Below are 13,055 nucleotides of genomic sequence, written 5' to 3' on the forward strand. Positions count from 1 at the left end.
GCCTGGTAGCTATTCTGGGCAGGAGAAAGATAGAACTACAAACAACACTGAGATACATCCAAGGTGGTGCAACACTCTGAAAGAAGGACTCTTCCTGAGCATTTAAATAAATTCCTGAGGTAATTTATTTTGCCCAATGCCAGTCAATCTTTTCTTGTGTGTGTGTGTGTGTGTGTGTGTCTGTGTGAGTGTACATTCCTCTGCATTGTTTGGCGGAAAGAAGGCAAGAGGTAGGGGGGGAAGGAAATCCCGGCAGCTTTGAATGTTGACTTCCCACATGGGGAAGGCAGAGAAAGTACATGGGAATTCCTCATACAGGTTAGACCTACGTATGAAGGGCCTCTAGATAAAACCATAGCACCAGTTGTCCTGTTTTCTGGTCTTCAGTGGATATTTTTAAAGGCAATGGCCCTGGTGAAAAAGCAAGTGACTAGCTTCGCAGGTGTAGTTTCTCTTGGAACCACTGAAGAGCTCTACCTTGCTTCTGTCTTCAGCAAGGAGGAATCGGTCTTCCAGCCTTTACTGTCCTCCTGGCATTGATAGCGACACTGAGGTCACTTCTGCTGTTGGCACTTTTATTCCCTCTTACACATCTGTAGCATGTTGCAAACTGTGTGGGGTGTGAAAAGGGTACTGTTTCTTTGTAAGCATCACGGAGACACTTGTGCACAGAGAGGCCTAAATTTAAACAGACATAGACCTAAGAAACAATGGGGAAGCATGTGAGTATCCTCCACAGTTTGGTTATACTTACTTTTGTTCTTAAAAAAACCCCATCACATTAAAAAAATACTTCAGTGTTAACATATTTCTTTTCCATTACAAGCACTTAGAAGATAAAATCTAAATACAATGGAATGAATTAGCAAAGCTAGATAATTAATAAAACTTGATGGAAAGTAAAAGTCACCTTAAATTTTACTATTCGTTATTCAAAAATCAATTTAGGAATAACATTGTATGATTTAAATTCATGTCAATCAATAATTTAAATAATTTAATACTCTAATGTATAGTACACTTTAGATTTTGACAAGTTACTGATTACGGTTAGATTTTATCATTTCAAGAGCCCTCATGTCAAAAAAGCACAGTCATGTTTCTGATAGGAGATTTCTAGTTCACCTGTTTGTAATGGTTACAAGTGCAGGAGGACAGTAATAACCACTGGAGGCGTGGTCAAAGCTTCGAAGGACGGTGTCAATTTTGTAACAGAATCCACCATGTCTCTCCCATCCCTTGAAAAACGAAAAGGAAAATTAAGCACATAATCTGATTTGGTTAAATAGCAAAATATCTTTTTTTGCATATTTTCATTTCCCACTTACATAGCTTTCTCCTCTGACCCACTCAAAACTCAAAACTTGAATTTTTGTCTTGATATTTTTATATTTATTCTATCTGGTAATGCCATTAGCTACAGCCACATCTACATTTTACTTAATTAATTCTTGAAACCTAAAAGTTTAACTAACTTAAAACCTTAAAACCTAAAATCTTAAAGGCAAATGAAAATAAAGGGGCGCTTACTCAAGATCTCTCGCTCTTTCTCTTCCACACACAAGTGCTCACTCACTCTGTTCAGACATACAGAATTTCATATGGTTTCTACAAGACAGTAGAAATTAAGAGTGTTGACTCTGAAGACAAAATGTGTAGGTTTGAATACTGTCTTCACCACCAAGAGACATTATTTATCTGTCCATGGCTTAGTTTTCTCCTCCGTAACATGGGGTAATAATAGTATCCATGGGCTTTGCTGAGAATCAAACGCAGACAATGCAGGCAGAGACCTTAGAATAGAGCTGGGGACTCAGTATGAGCAAAGAGGACATATGTATGTAAATATATTGCATTTTTTTCAACTTTCTTTCATATTGCTTATTTCATATTACCCCACTGAGATCCACTGAGTTTAGGCCCTCGGATAAAATCACAGACTAGTGGATAAGTTGGCCTGGAACCTAATGTTGGTACAATCCAGGATGGGCTTGGCTGGATCATGATGCTTCCAAATACAGAATGGCCAAAATATTTTTTTTGGTAAAGATGATTCCTAAATCAACTGGCTAGCCTTTCAGAGAGAAAGAAAGCAAGTTTTGGCACTCAGACAAGAATGACAAATGTGTAGCTCTATGGCTCAGCCCTGGGAGCAATGAAGGGTGGCTCTGTTCTTCAAAATCATATGGTACAGGAGACAAACATTCATTAGTCTTTTATATTTCAACTGAGTTATTTTAGTTCTTTTTCTTCCAGTATTATAAAATCACATCACTTATATCTATCTATTTTAAAATATTCCCCAGTTTTAAAATACACTTGATTTGGTGCCATGCCAATGCTTCCCAGATTTTGATCAGATATAAAATAATTTCTACTATATTTCTTGGAAAAAGGTCTCGGTCCTGCAGTAAATTAAAGAAAACCTTATTTTAGAAGTCAGCTATTTTAGTTAAAACATATTATTAAATGAGGTGTGGATCACAGGAGTTTCTCATCCAGCAGCCAGGTTGTGCCCTGAACTCACTCCCTTAACCTCTCCCTGACCTTGTCTGTGTGAGTGATTGACAGCTCCAGCCAGAGCCGCTCCATGGACCACTCCAGACGAGGCAGGGCGGTTACACTGCTTTTGTATTCGGAAGGACAGGCAGAGGAAGGCTGACAATTTGACCTTTCTAACAAAGTATTCCCTCTTCATTAGCAGTTTTTAGATCACAGGCTGTTTAGCAAAACAAAAAATCCAAGAACTGGGGGGCCAGCCTGGTGGTGGAGTGGTTAAGTTCACACGTTCTGCTTCCGCAGCCAGGGTTCACTGGTTCAGATCTCAGGTGCAGACCTACACACCTCTTGGCAAGCCATGCTGTGGCAGGCGTCCCACATATGAAGTAGAGGAAGATGGGCATGGATGTTAGCTCAGGGCCAGTCTTCCTCAGCAAAAAGAGGAGGATTGGCAGCAGACGTTAGCTCAGGGCTAATCTTCCTCAAAAAAAAAAAAAAATCCAAGAACTGAACAGGCTCAAGAAAACGGGGATTGGGGGGTAGAGGGGGAGGGGGCGGGGGTTGTGGGATAGTAATAACTAGAAAAACAAAGACTCTTTACTACAAGCCTTTGTCTACACAGTGAAAGTGGGAAGAATAATTGATTGTATCTGTGACTATCCTTTGTACATGAGGTGCCATTTCATTTTAAATGAAATGATGATGATGACAACACTGAAACAATTGCTCATATTGTCCAATCCCGAAAAAGTGACTCAGAGGGAAAAATAAATCTTTTTTTTTTTTTTTGCTTTGAAATTATCAAGACAGTTTACAAGTTGATTTTGCATGTGCAGACTGTCTAAAGACTTGCATTGAAGCAACTGGCTAAAAGAAAGGAAACTTTCAGAACCATATACATAGACTGATGCATAAGGAAATTAATGGGAATTTTGCCGTAAAGAGAACTGGGTCTGTACTCAGAATCTTTAAATACTGGTAATGCTGGCCAGAAAAGGAAGGCAGTATACAAAACTTTGAATAGGACATCAGTTCTGTTTCTGCTGCGTAAGAAGTTAACTGCCCTTTCAACACAAATAAAACATGTTGAGTTGCCTTTGAAAGCCACACAGTAAGTCAATAGTTCCAATATTTCTGTTTAGGCAGAGATTAGATCAGAGATCAGCTATAACTAATTCAGGAATTGTAATCATTAGATAAAACATTTGGTAACATGTCATCTATGGCACATGTATTGTTCAGCTAGAATATGAAGATAGTTCATAGGTTTACACATTGATTAAGGAATAAAATGCAGTTTCTGAAGAATGCATTATTGTTCAATTAGAACATAAATAACTGGATTATAAAATAAAGCAGAATTTCATAAAAAACATGTTTGGGAAATTTTTGAGACTCATACAGCATAAAAATCTCCAATGTTTAAAACCAAATTCTTTAGCGTGTGTGTGTGTGTGTGTGTGTGTGAGAGAGAGAGAGAGAGAGAGAGAGAATGCACGTGCAGAGGACACTGATAGGTAGATTTTTTGTAACTTTACTACAGGATGTTGAATCTATTTTAAGAAATTTAAAACAAATAATTTTATACCTTTTAAGATTTTATTTTTCCTTCTTCTTGCCAAAGCCCCCCAGTACATAGTTGTGGGTCCTTCTGGTTGTGGCATGTGGGATGCCACGTCAGCATGGCTTGATGAGCAGCAAAACCCTGGCAAAACCAGGGCAGCCAAAGCGGAATGAGAACTTAACCACTCGGCCATGGGGCCGGCCCCTCTAACTTTTAAGTTTAAACCTAAAGTATTAAGTATTTTTTATTACTTAAAATACTGAAAATACTTTGTTACTTAAAATACTAACTTATCCTTTATGATCTCTTTCCTAAATAATAAATATATTGCAAACATGCACTTCTTTCCATTATTGTATTCTATTCCAATATCTAAGTTTAAGCAGAGTGAAAAGGAAAGTAAAACTCTGGGTGCAGAAGTTCACTCTCTGACTCAAAGGAATGCGTTTGTTTTCACTCTGGCATCCCACTGGAAAAACCATGATCCATATGTGAGACAGGGCGCCAAGTGACAGGCATTGTTTGTACAGATGGTGTAACAGGATCATTTACATTTTTTATATCAAAAAATAGGTTGAAGAGGGTGGCAGGACAGCAGTCCTGTGTGGGGCTGTCAATGCTTTATGTTACGAGCTGATAATTGCTTGCTTTGTTAAAAGGAGCCCACACTCAGAAAAATAGAGGGAAGGAAAGAAAGAAGGAAGGGAGGGAGGGAAAAGAAAGGGAGGAAGCAAAGGCAGGAGAGAGTGGGAGAGATTCACTTTACATTGATGGTGGATAAATTATCCTAGTTATGAAGTCCTTGTACCTAAATTGCAACTTTAACAGCACTTACCTCTTGACAGCCTGATTCCGTGTCAGAAAGGACGTGGCCTGCTTTCTTACAAACGTAAAAAAGTGTTTCTTCACAATTTTTAACTTTCCAGTGTCCCTCCTAAGGGGAAAAATGTTACAGGTAATATACTCCATTATTGATGCTGATAGAGAATACCAATTATTTTGAATAAAAGTACGATTAAGAGTAAGTGTTTCAGGATGGGGTAATGTGTCAGCACCTTCTTTTGTCATTAGAAGGGGTTGATTCTCTCTCTACATGCAAGTGGGAGGCCCTGCTCTCTCTCCAGGGGTAAATAATTTCAAGACATGCAATCCTGGCCTGGCGGGCAGGACAGGAGGAGCGACCAATGTTTCTCAATGTGGGGTGATTTTCCTATATTATCTCAACGCTCCTGTGAGGTGGGCATTATTATTCCCATTTTAAAGGTTAGGTTTAATGCTTTGCACAAGGTCCAATAGTCAGTAAAAATTGGAGCTAGGATTTAATGCCAGGTTCAGTCCGACTTTACATTAGACTGCTCTCAATTTTTCTTTTAAAGAGACGGGACAGAGCAGTGATTCTCAATCTTTTGTATGCACCAGATTCATCTGAAAGGATTATTAAAACACAGATGACTGGGCCCCATGATCAGTGTCTCATTCAGCAGGTCAGGTGTGACCTGATAATTTGCATTCCTAAGAGGTTTTCAGGTGACGTTGATGCTGCTGGTCTGGGGACCCCACTTTGAGAACCACTTGGATGAAACCATCCCCCTGACCAAGTGGGAATGCTGCCTCCTTTCTTCAACCACTTCTGAGTGTTAAATCGATTGCCTTGCTGCTTACATGTATAAACCTGATGCTGAGGAAATGCCTGGAAGCTACCAGGAATCACCCTAGATAACCTTCTCATTGCTGAACTTCATGTTCAACCCCCAATGTCCTTCTTCACCACTCATTTTCCAAAGCCCCACTCCATTTCCTCTTTATATAACAGGCAGATACCTTCATGTCCTCTCCTAGTTCTACTGAAAGCTCACAACCTTCATTAATAACGAAATACAATAACTGCCCACAGATTAAAATTTTATCCTCCCAAAGGAGTTTGTTAGTTTAACACAAATCAGACCTTTAGGCTAAAACTACACACTTCAAATTTTAGGTGGTATCTCAGGCTTGCAGGGTTTTAGGGAAGCATGGAGTCCTTCCATGACCCTCAGAAACATACTATGCGGGAGGCTGACACCTTCGTCTATAAGAGCAGCCGTGTAGCCCTCCCCTGTGGAGTATTCCAGCAAATCATCCAGTGATAAGATAGCGTCAGACAGACTGTAGTTGCTTAATAACTATCGAATGGATGGATGAACAAATAAATAGTTTCCTAGGCTCTTGCATCCAAATTTAGGCTTCAACCATGCTTAGGTAATTCGTTAATTATGATAATTATATTCATATTGAGCTCTACTTCATGGGAGCAAATGTTACTTTTTACTCATCTACTATTTAAGAAGATCCCGAGCTGCCAAAAATGGGGCCGCAAACTCTTGCACTTACAGCAGCATTATCCTGACACATCCAGTAACATGAATACCTTTCCTCACTATCTTAAAAATAACCTCTCTGTCCAAATGTTGGCTCCTGTTCTATAAACATGCTAAGTAGGATACCCATGTCTGTCAAATAGAAAAAGAGAATGCCAGTAGGAAATGAAGGTCATCTTAATGATATCAAAACCAATGAGCCAACGAAGCGTTAAATATTGTAGAATAAACTGTGGTGGCTTTCAGCAGAGTTAGACCCAAGCAAGCATTTAGAGAGGTCGTTGTTGGTCCCTCCTCAGATGTGACTCTGAGACATTGCCTAAGCACTATGATCATATCTGTGACAGCCTTAAAAAAAGAACAACAAAATATGTCATAAAATCGAGTCCTTAGAAATTTTCCATGTTTGGTTGGCACAATGCCTTTGTCAAGCTACTTAAATAGCATTCAATAAACTGCTTCTTGGGGGAACTTGATATGGTTTCCTGGTGGTTTGAAAGAGTAAAGACGCCTATAAAATCCCTCTAAGTCCAAAACTCGGCAGCTATCTGATCAAAGAGATTAAGTCTTTTCTAAACACATAATAAGCCCTTCAAATGGTTTGGGATTAAACTAATTCTGTATAATCAGATGTTTTAGATAAATGAGAGACTAGAGCTTAGGGATAAGTGTGATGTTAAGGCCACTGGGACCTTATACTCATGTGAGGAAAAGAGCAAGATTTTCCATTGGTTCACAGTTTTCAAAGAGGTTGCACATACTGTTGAAATTCTTTTATTTTAATAAGATAATGGAGCTTAAAAACCATCACTCTCCAGAGTAACCTCCCAACACCTCGGTTCTTCCCATCGTCTTTACCATGGTGGTCAATGGCACCACCATCCACCAAACTGGTGGTCGCTCAAGACAAAAACCCACCGCTCTCTCACCCCTACATCTAAGTTAGCAACAATTCGTATCTTCCAGAGGATCCTTGAATCTGTCTGCTTGTCTCCATATTCACCACACCCTAATTCGACCCCTGGAGTACCCTCCAAAATGGTTTCTCTGCTTCCCTTTTATCCCTCTCCAATCTATTCTCTATGCAGCAGCCACAGTTACTTTTAAAGATGTAAATCAGATCATGCCCTTTGTCTCCTTGAAGCCCTTTGGTATAGGAATACTGGGCCGATGAGCCTCACATTTTTGCACTCCTCCTGCCCCATCTCCTACCACCCCTCACCATTCATACCTTCATGCCACACTGGTCTGCTTTTGGATTACAGGCTTGGCCTGCCTTTGGGCTTCACACTAGTCTCCTCCTGCATGGGGTGTTCTACCCCTGCTCTTCAAGAGGTTTTTTTTTTCCCTCCTTAATTAAATGTCACCTCTTCAGAGAGCCTCCCGTGACAGTCCTGTCTGAAGTAGTTGTTTCTCACCATCATGTCTCCTATCTCCTCAGAGCTATCATCACCATGCTTTTCCTGGGCGTACATGTTCACTGCCCAGCTTGGGCGCCCCATGAGGGGCAGAGACTGTGCCCGTCTTGGTCTCTGCCATAGTCCAAGTCCCTGGCACAGATGGCCTTCAATACGAGTCCAGCAAAGGGAGCACTGAACAGATGAATCAACTTACAGATTGCTCTGCTGAGACACACAGCTGGCTTCTATTTGGAAAAATCTGGGGCTCAAATGTGTGCCAATTAGTAAAGGTGACTGAGGAGCCATTAGACCATTCAAAGGAAACTGGAATTTTTCTGCTGCTCAAACCAATCCATGTTTCTGATGCATTTTCTGTAAGACATAAATGTGAATTACTTATAGGAACCCAATATCTGCAAAGCACACAAGCCACTGGGGCTATTACCAAAATATACCACTTTGCATGTGATTTTCTCTTTATTTCTTCATGTGATGAAATCTAAGTCTCAGTATAAAATACCTGCTTGAAACTTTCCCCCCTATCCTGTCCGATCTGCTTGATATCGGCTTCATAAGGGAGGCAGAGTGTGATCTAAAGCCAGCGGAAGGACAAAGCTTAAGCAAGTCAAATTGCTGGAACTCTCATTAGTTCCTGCTACTGTATGCATAGTAGATCTGAAAAGTCAAGCTCTGTTTCTGTCTAGAGAAAGGAAAAGTAGAAAGTCCCATTGGATTAGGAAAAGCGTACTTTAAAAAAAAACTTTTAATGGTAGCCTAGCTTAACATATATTTTTTCTTGCTTTTTTTTGTATTGGTTAAAAAGGATACTGAAACTCATAGAAGCACTGAAATGGGAGCAATAGGGTTGCTGGAAAAGTAAATAGTTCAACAGCTCAGGCAGGCTGAATAGACCCGAGATGGCCGAGAGAGATGTTCAAGAGCCCTTGCTGAGACAGGGGCAGCCACAGGATTTCTTTTAATCCCAGATGCAAAGGGTGCAGAAAAATGACAGAGAAAGATTTTCATTTTCACTCTGAACTAAAACCAGCATTGGAAAGGTCATCAGAGTAGACTCTGGAGATTTATTTTTATTTTAAAAAATTTACTCTAAGTCAGTGATTTCAATGTTTTCCAGCAGACTCCTCTGTCAAATATATGACATAGGTAGGAGCAGACCTGCTCTGATGGACTAAAGCTGGGTGGAGGCCCAGGAGCTTGGAACTGCTGACATGGCACACAGCTTGAAAACCACTGCACCAAATAAACTACCCATTTTCACTGGCTGAAGTTATGTAAGGCAGCCCTGGTGGTCTAGTGTTTAAGATTCACGATCTCACTCCCACGGTCTGTGTTTGTTTCCTGGTCGGGGAACCACACCACCTGTCTGTCAGTTGTCCTACTGTGATGGCTGTGTGATGCTGTGATGCTGAAAGCTGTGCCACCAGCATTTCAAATACCAGTAGGGTCACCCATGGTGGACAGGTTTCAGTAGAACTTCCGACTAAGACAAACTAGGAAGAAGGGCCTGGCCACCCACTTCTGAAAAGATTGGCTATAAAAACCTTGTGAATAACAGTGGAGCATTGTCTGATACAGTGCTAGAAGGTGAGAAGATGGTGAAAAAAGACCCGGCAGGGTTCTGCTGTGCTGTACACAGGGTCGCTAGGACTTGGAATTGACTCCATGGCACTAACAACAACAAAAATTATTTAAATCCAATTATTTGTCTAAGGAATTCCCTTTATTGCTTGGATTACATGCCCACAGTACACTACCGCTATCTAGCGGCCATAAAGCTAAATTACAGGTTCAGGTTTCTTCATTAGACGTTTCAGAAATAACCTTTGCCCCTTGAAAAAAATCTTTAAAAATCGAATCTATCTGGCATATGTGAGATGTTACAAAATTTCTGAACATCTATTTTGTAAAATCCAGTAAATTTTCACTCCTGAATATATTTTAGAAACTTCAGAAATTTGTGCCATAGTCACTTTTAAATAGCTTAGTTTCTTTTCAATTCCACTAATAAAGATAGTTAATACATTATATTTCATATCTGTCAAGTCATAGTCAGTTGGCACTCACCATCTCCAAGGAGGGTGACAAGAAACTCCACCTCTGCCAGCGAAGTTACGTCTATTAATACACTGTTATCAGACTGGCAAGAACGCAAAGCCTCAGCCCAGGGCTTTTCTTCTTTCTGAAGTTTATAGCAATTACGATTGTGGGGATTCCAGCCAGGCTCACAGTGGGTAGCGTAATATTTCCAAGCATCTTTTTCTTTTTAAACCAAGAAAAAACAATGTCATTTTCCACAATAATTTTAACATTACTTATGACTCAATATAAATTACCATTAATACATGATTTTTTTAAAACTTCAAAAACAGAAATACATGAAACAATAACATCTGACTCATAGAATTCTAGATCTTCAGAGTTGAGAAGGATTCAATCTATGCTGTAAACCCAGCATCGAGTGAATGTCAGCGCTTCATTTTCCAGGTGAGATATCGAAGGCACAGAGGTACAGAGACTTTGTAAAGGTCACACAGCCAAAGCTGAGAGTCAGGGCTAGATATAAGATTTACCAGCTAGAGCTGTCCATTTAAAAAAAAATTTTTACACTGGAAAAGGAGTATTATGGAACACAACTTAAATGGTGTTTAATCCCAAGGATTTTATGTACAGTATGTAGGTCGGGATAAATATTTTATCCTCAGCTTAAGTGAGTCTGAAATTCTGGCCACTTCCTCTAGGGCAGAGATGACAAATAGCTTTCATCCCGAGGGGCAGTCTGGGCGCCTGTGGTGTCCCTCTGGGTTCATATGGCCGCTGGGTTAGGCTTACAGGAAAGTAGTGCCAGGATGCTCTGACAATGTTGGGGAAGGCAGAGGTGTGCCTGCCAAGTTCTGGCTCTCCTCTTCCAGGAACTTGTCCCCAACCTGGTGATAGCATTTTTATTCTAGTAACCATCATAGGTGCCTCCCTTAAGCACTAATTTAGTTAGATATAACTTCATTGCTATTTGGGAAACAAGATGTTCTTTTAAAATCGCCTCTAGGACTCTGACAGTAATGAGAATCACAGTCGAGGAATGTTAGCACGTTTAGATATCATCGACTGCAGTGGTTGTCAACCTAAAAAATACAGTCATGGAGCACCTTTTAAAAATGTAACCTTAAACTTCACTCTAAAGGTAAGAAAAAGAAGAAAGAGGAACTTCTCTGACTCAAGCAAAGGCAGAGCCACGCAAGGAAGCCGCGGATCCTAGAAACCCAGTTTGAAGACCCTGGACCAGCTCATCAAAGGAATTTGTTGAAGTTGAAGCAACAGCAAATAATCCAAACTTTGTGTAACTACCCTCATTTCTGGTCTTCTGACCTCAATCGGTAGATCAGGAGAATCAATAAAACAGAAGAAAAGAAGCCATGGCAGGAAAGAGTGTAGGCGGGCATAAGGAAGAAAGAAAAGAAGGAAGAAGTGGAGAAAGAAGGACATCAACAGGAGCAGCAATTTCAGTAAATTATTGAAATAATGAGAAAATCTCTACAGAAGAAAATGGTTCGATGCTTCTTCTCCCTCATGTACCCCATATTCTAAAATACCCTTAGGCTTAGCGACTTAACAATGAAAGTTAAAGCTTAATTGTAAGCGATAATATTTAAAAATGACAACTCAGCTTATTTTTTTAAACGCAGAGTTGTTTCTAATTATACTGGTAATGATTCTTTTAAAAATGGTTATGCTTTTATCTCCACTTTCCGAGTTAAGACATTAATTCCCACAGAAACTAAAAAGAGGTAATAGATCTTAAAAACAGAAATAATTGGGCTTCAGGTACTAGACCGTAATTAGGTAGTATTTGTCTGAAATACACCTAAAAGTTTCGCATGTTATTTTGCGGAGGAGGATGTGTTACTAATAAGAGATACAGAGTGTGATAGGAAATCAATAAGGTAAGGAATTTCATAAAACTATTTTCTAACGCACATTTAATTTCTAGAGGAACCATAAATAAAACTCAAAACTAGAATAGAAAAGGAAGCATGTCTTGTTTTTCTAATTCGGAATGACTAAGAGTGCAAGTTTTTTAAACAGAGAAGAAGAAAATGTTTTCTATGCTCAGTTTATTTTGCTTTCCTTTTTAGTAAAAATCTAAATGCATTTGTTAAATTCATGGAATAACAGGTATTATCTAGTTATACATTTTTATTCCTATAAAAATTAGCCTTAGCTGAGTTTAAATGTTGAATTATTAGCAAATAAAAAGAGGGATGTGAATATATTGAGAACACAAGTAAGCGACTCAGAAGAACAGCTTAAAATTAGAACACTTACCAACTCCTTCGTGATCAGTGTCGTTTAGATATTTTTTACATACATAAGGCAAGGTGGACTCACAATCCCGACTCCTCCAGGCATTTGGCATAAACGGATTAAATGTTCCGCAGTGATATTCAACAAACGGCTCAAAGTTTATTTCTGAAAATACAATGTGTGTGGCTAATGTTAGAAGCAAAAGTGGTTAGTTTAATATACATTGAAATGTAGCCTTCGCATCAAGGAGAGAGTCTTCTCTTTGGCATATACAATAAATCCTAGAAATTGTTCTATCTATGATTTTGCAGTTGAAGTCCAGACATGGCAATGAAATGATTTCCCAAAGATAGCAACAGTTGATTTTATTGTTTTAAAGTAGAGAAATATTTTGCAATTTGCTGCTATTTCTAAAACAGCTGACTGGAATCTTTGCTCTGACTCAAATCCTCCTGCAACATTGACTAAATAGCTTACTTTCTTGGCCTCCATTTTCTTGTCCGGAAAAGCTTGCCTTAAAGGAATTCAGGCAGGCTTAAAAAAACGTTCATAAACCACTTTCAACGTAACATGTCTTATACACATGTGGGAAATACTGCTGTTGAAGGCTGTGGGATGACGCCACCTGTCGAAGGTAAATAAAATGCTGTGAGTACCTGGGTTCCAGTTCAGGTAGTTGAGCGGCGTTCTATCAGACCACTGCCAGCCAGCATTTTCATCCAGCTGATTCAGACCTATCCACACCTCCACTGCGTCACTGCTTAAGTGCTCTGAAATGAAGAGAAATATGAAGTTTCAAAAAAAAGATCAATGTTACACTTCTTTCCTGTTTTCCTACTCCTGGAGCATGCAGTCATACATTAACTCCAGTCAGTGACAGAAAAGGGTTTAAGTGCTGCTAAATCCCACCCTGAT

General features: G+C 39.5%; 1 protein-coding gene across 2 annotated transcripts in view; it reads right to left on the bottom strand.

Moving 5' to 3' along the window:
• The window catches only part of PLA2R1 (phospholipase A2 receptor 1), a 105,528-nt gene that overhangs the window by 56,966 nt on the left and 35,507 nt on the right, over positions 1 to 13,055 (bottom strand). For both annotated transcript variants that reach the window (XM_046658995.1, XM_046658994.1), the window contains exons 5-10: positions 12,797 to 12,910; positions 12,162 to 12,305; positions 9,906 to 10,100; positions 8,035 to 8,192; positions 4,899 to 4,997; positions 1,126 to 1,238 (exon numbers count right to left, since the gene is read on the bottom strand). In XM_046658995.1, the coding sequence (XP_046514951.1) occupies positions 1,126 to 1,238; positions 4,899 to 4,997; positions 8,035 to 8,192; positions 9,906 to 10,100; positions 12,162 to 12,305; positions 12,797 to 12,910 (823 nt within the window). The remainder of the gene's footprint in view (positions 1 to 1,125; positions 1,239 to 4,898; positions 4,998 to 8,034; positions 8,193 to 9,905; positions 10,101 to 12,161; positions 12,306 to 12,796; positions 12,911 to 13,055) is intronic.

This window comes from Equus quagga, chromosome 4 (assembly GCF_021613505.1).
Source record: "Equus quagga isolate Etosha38 chromosome 4, UCLA_HA_Equagga_1.0, whole genome shotgun sequence".
Taxonomy (NCBI): domain Eukaryota; kingdom Metazoa; phylum Chordata; class Mammalia; order Perissodactyla; family Equidae; genus Equus; species Equus quagga.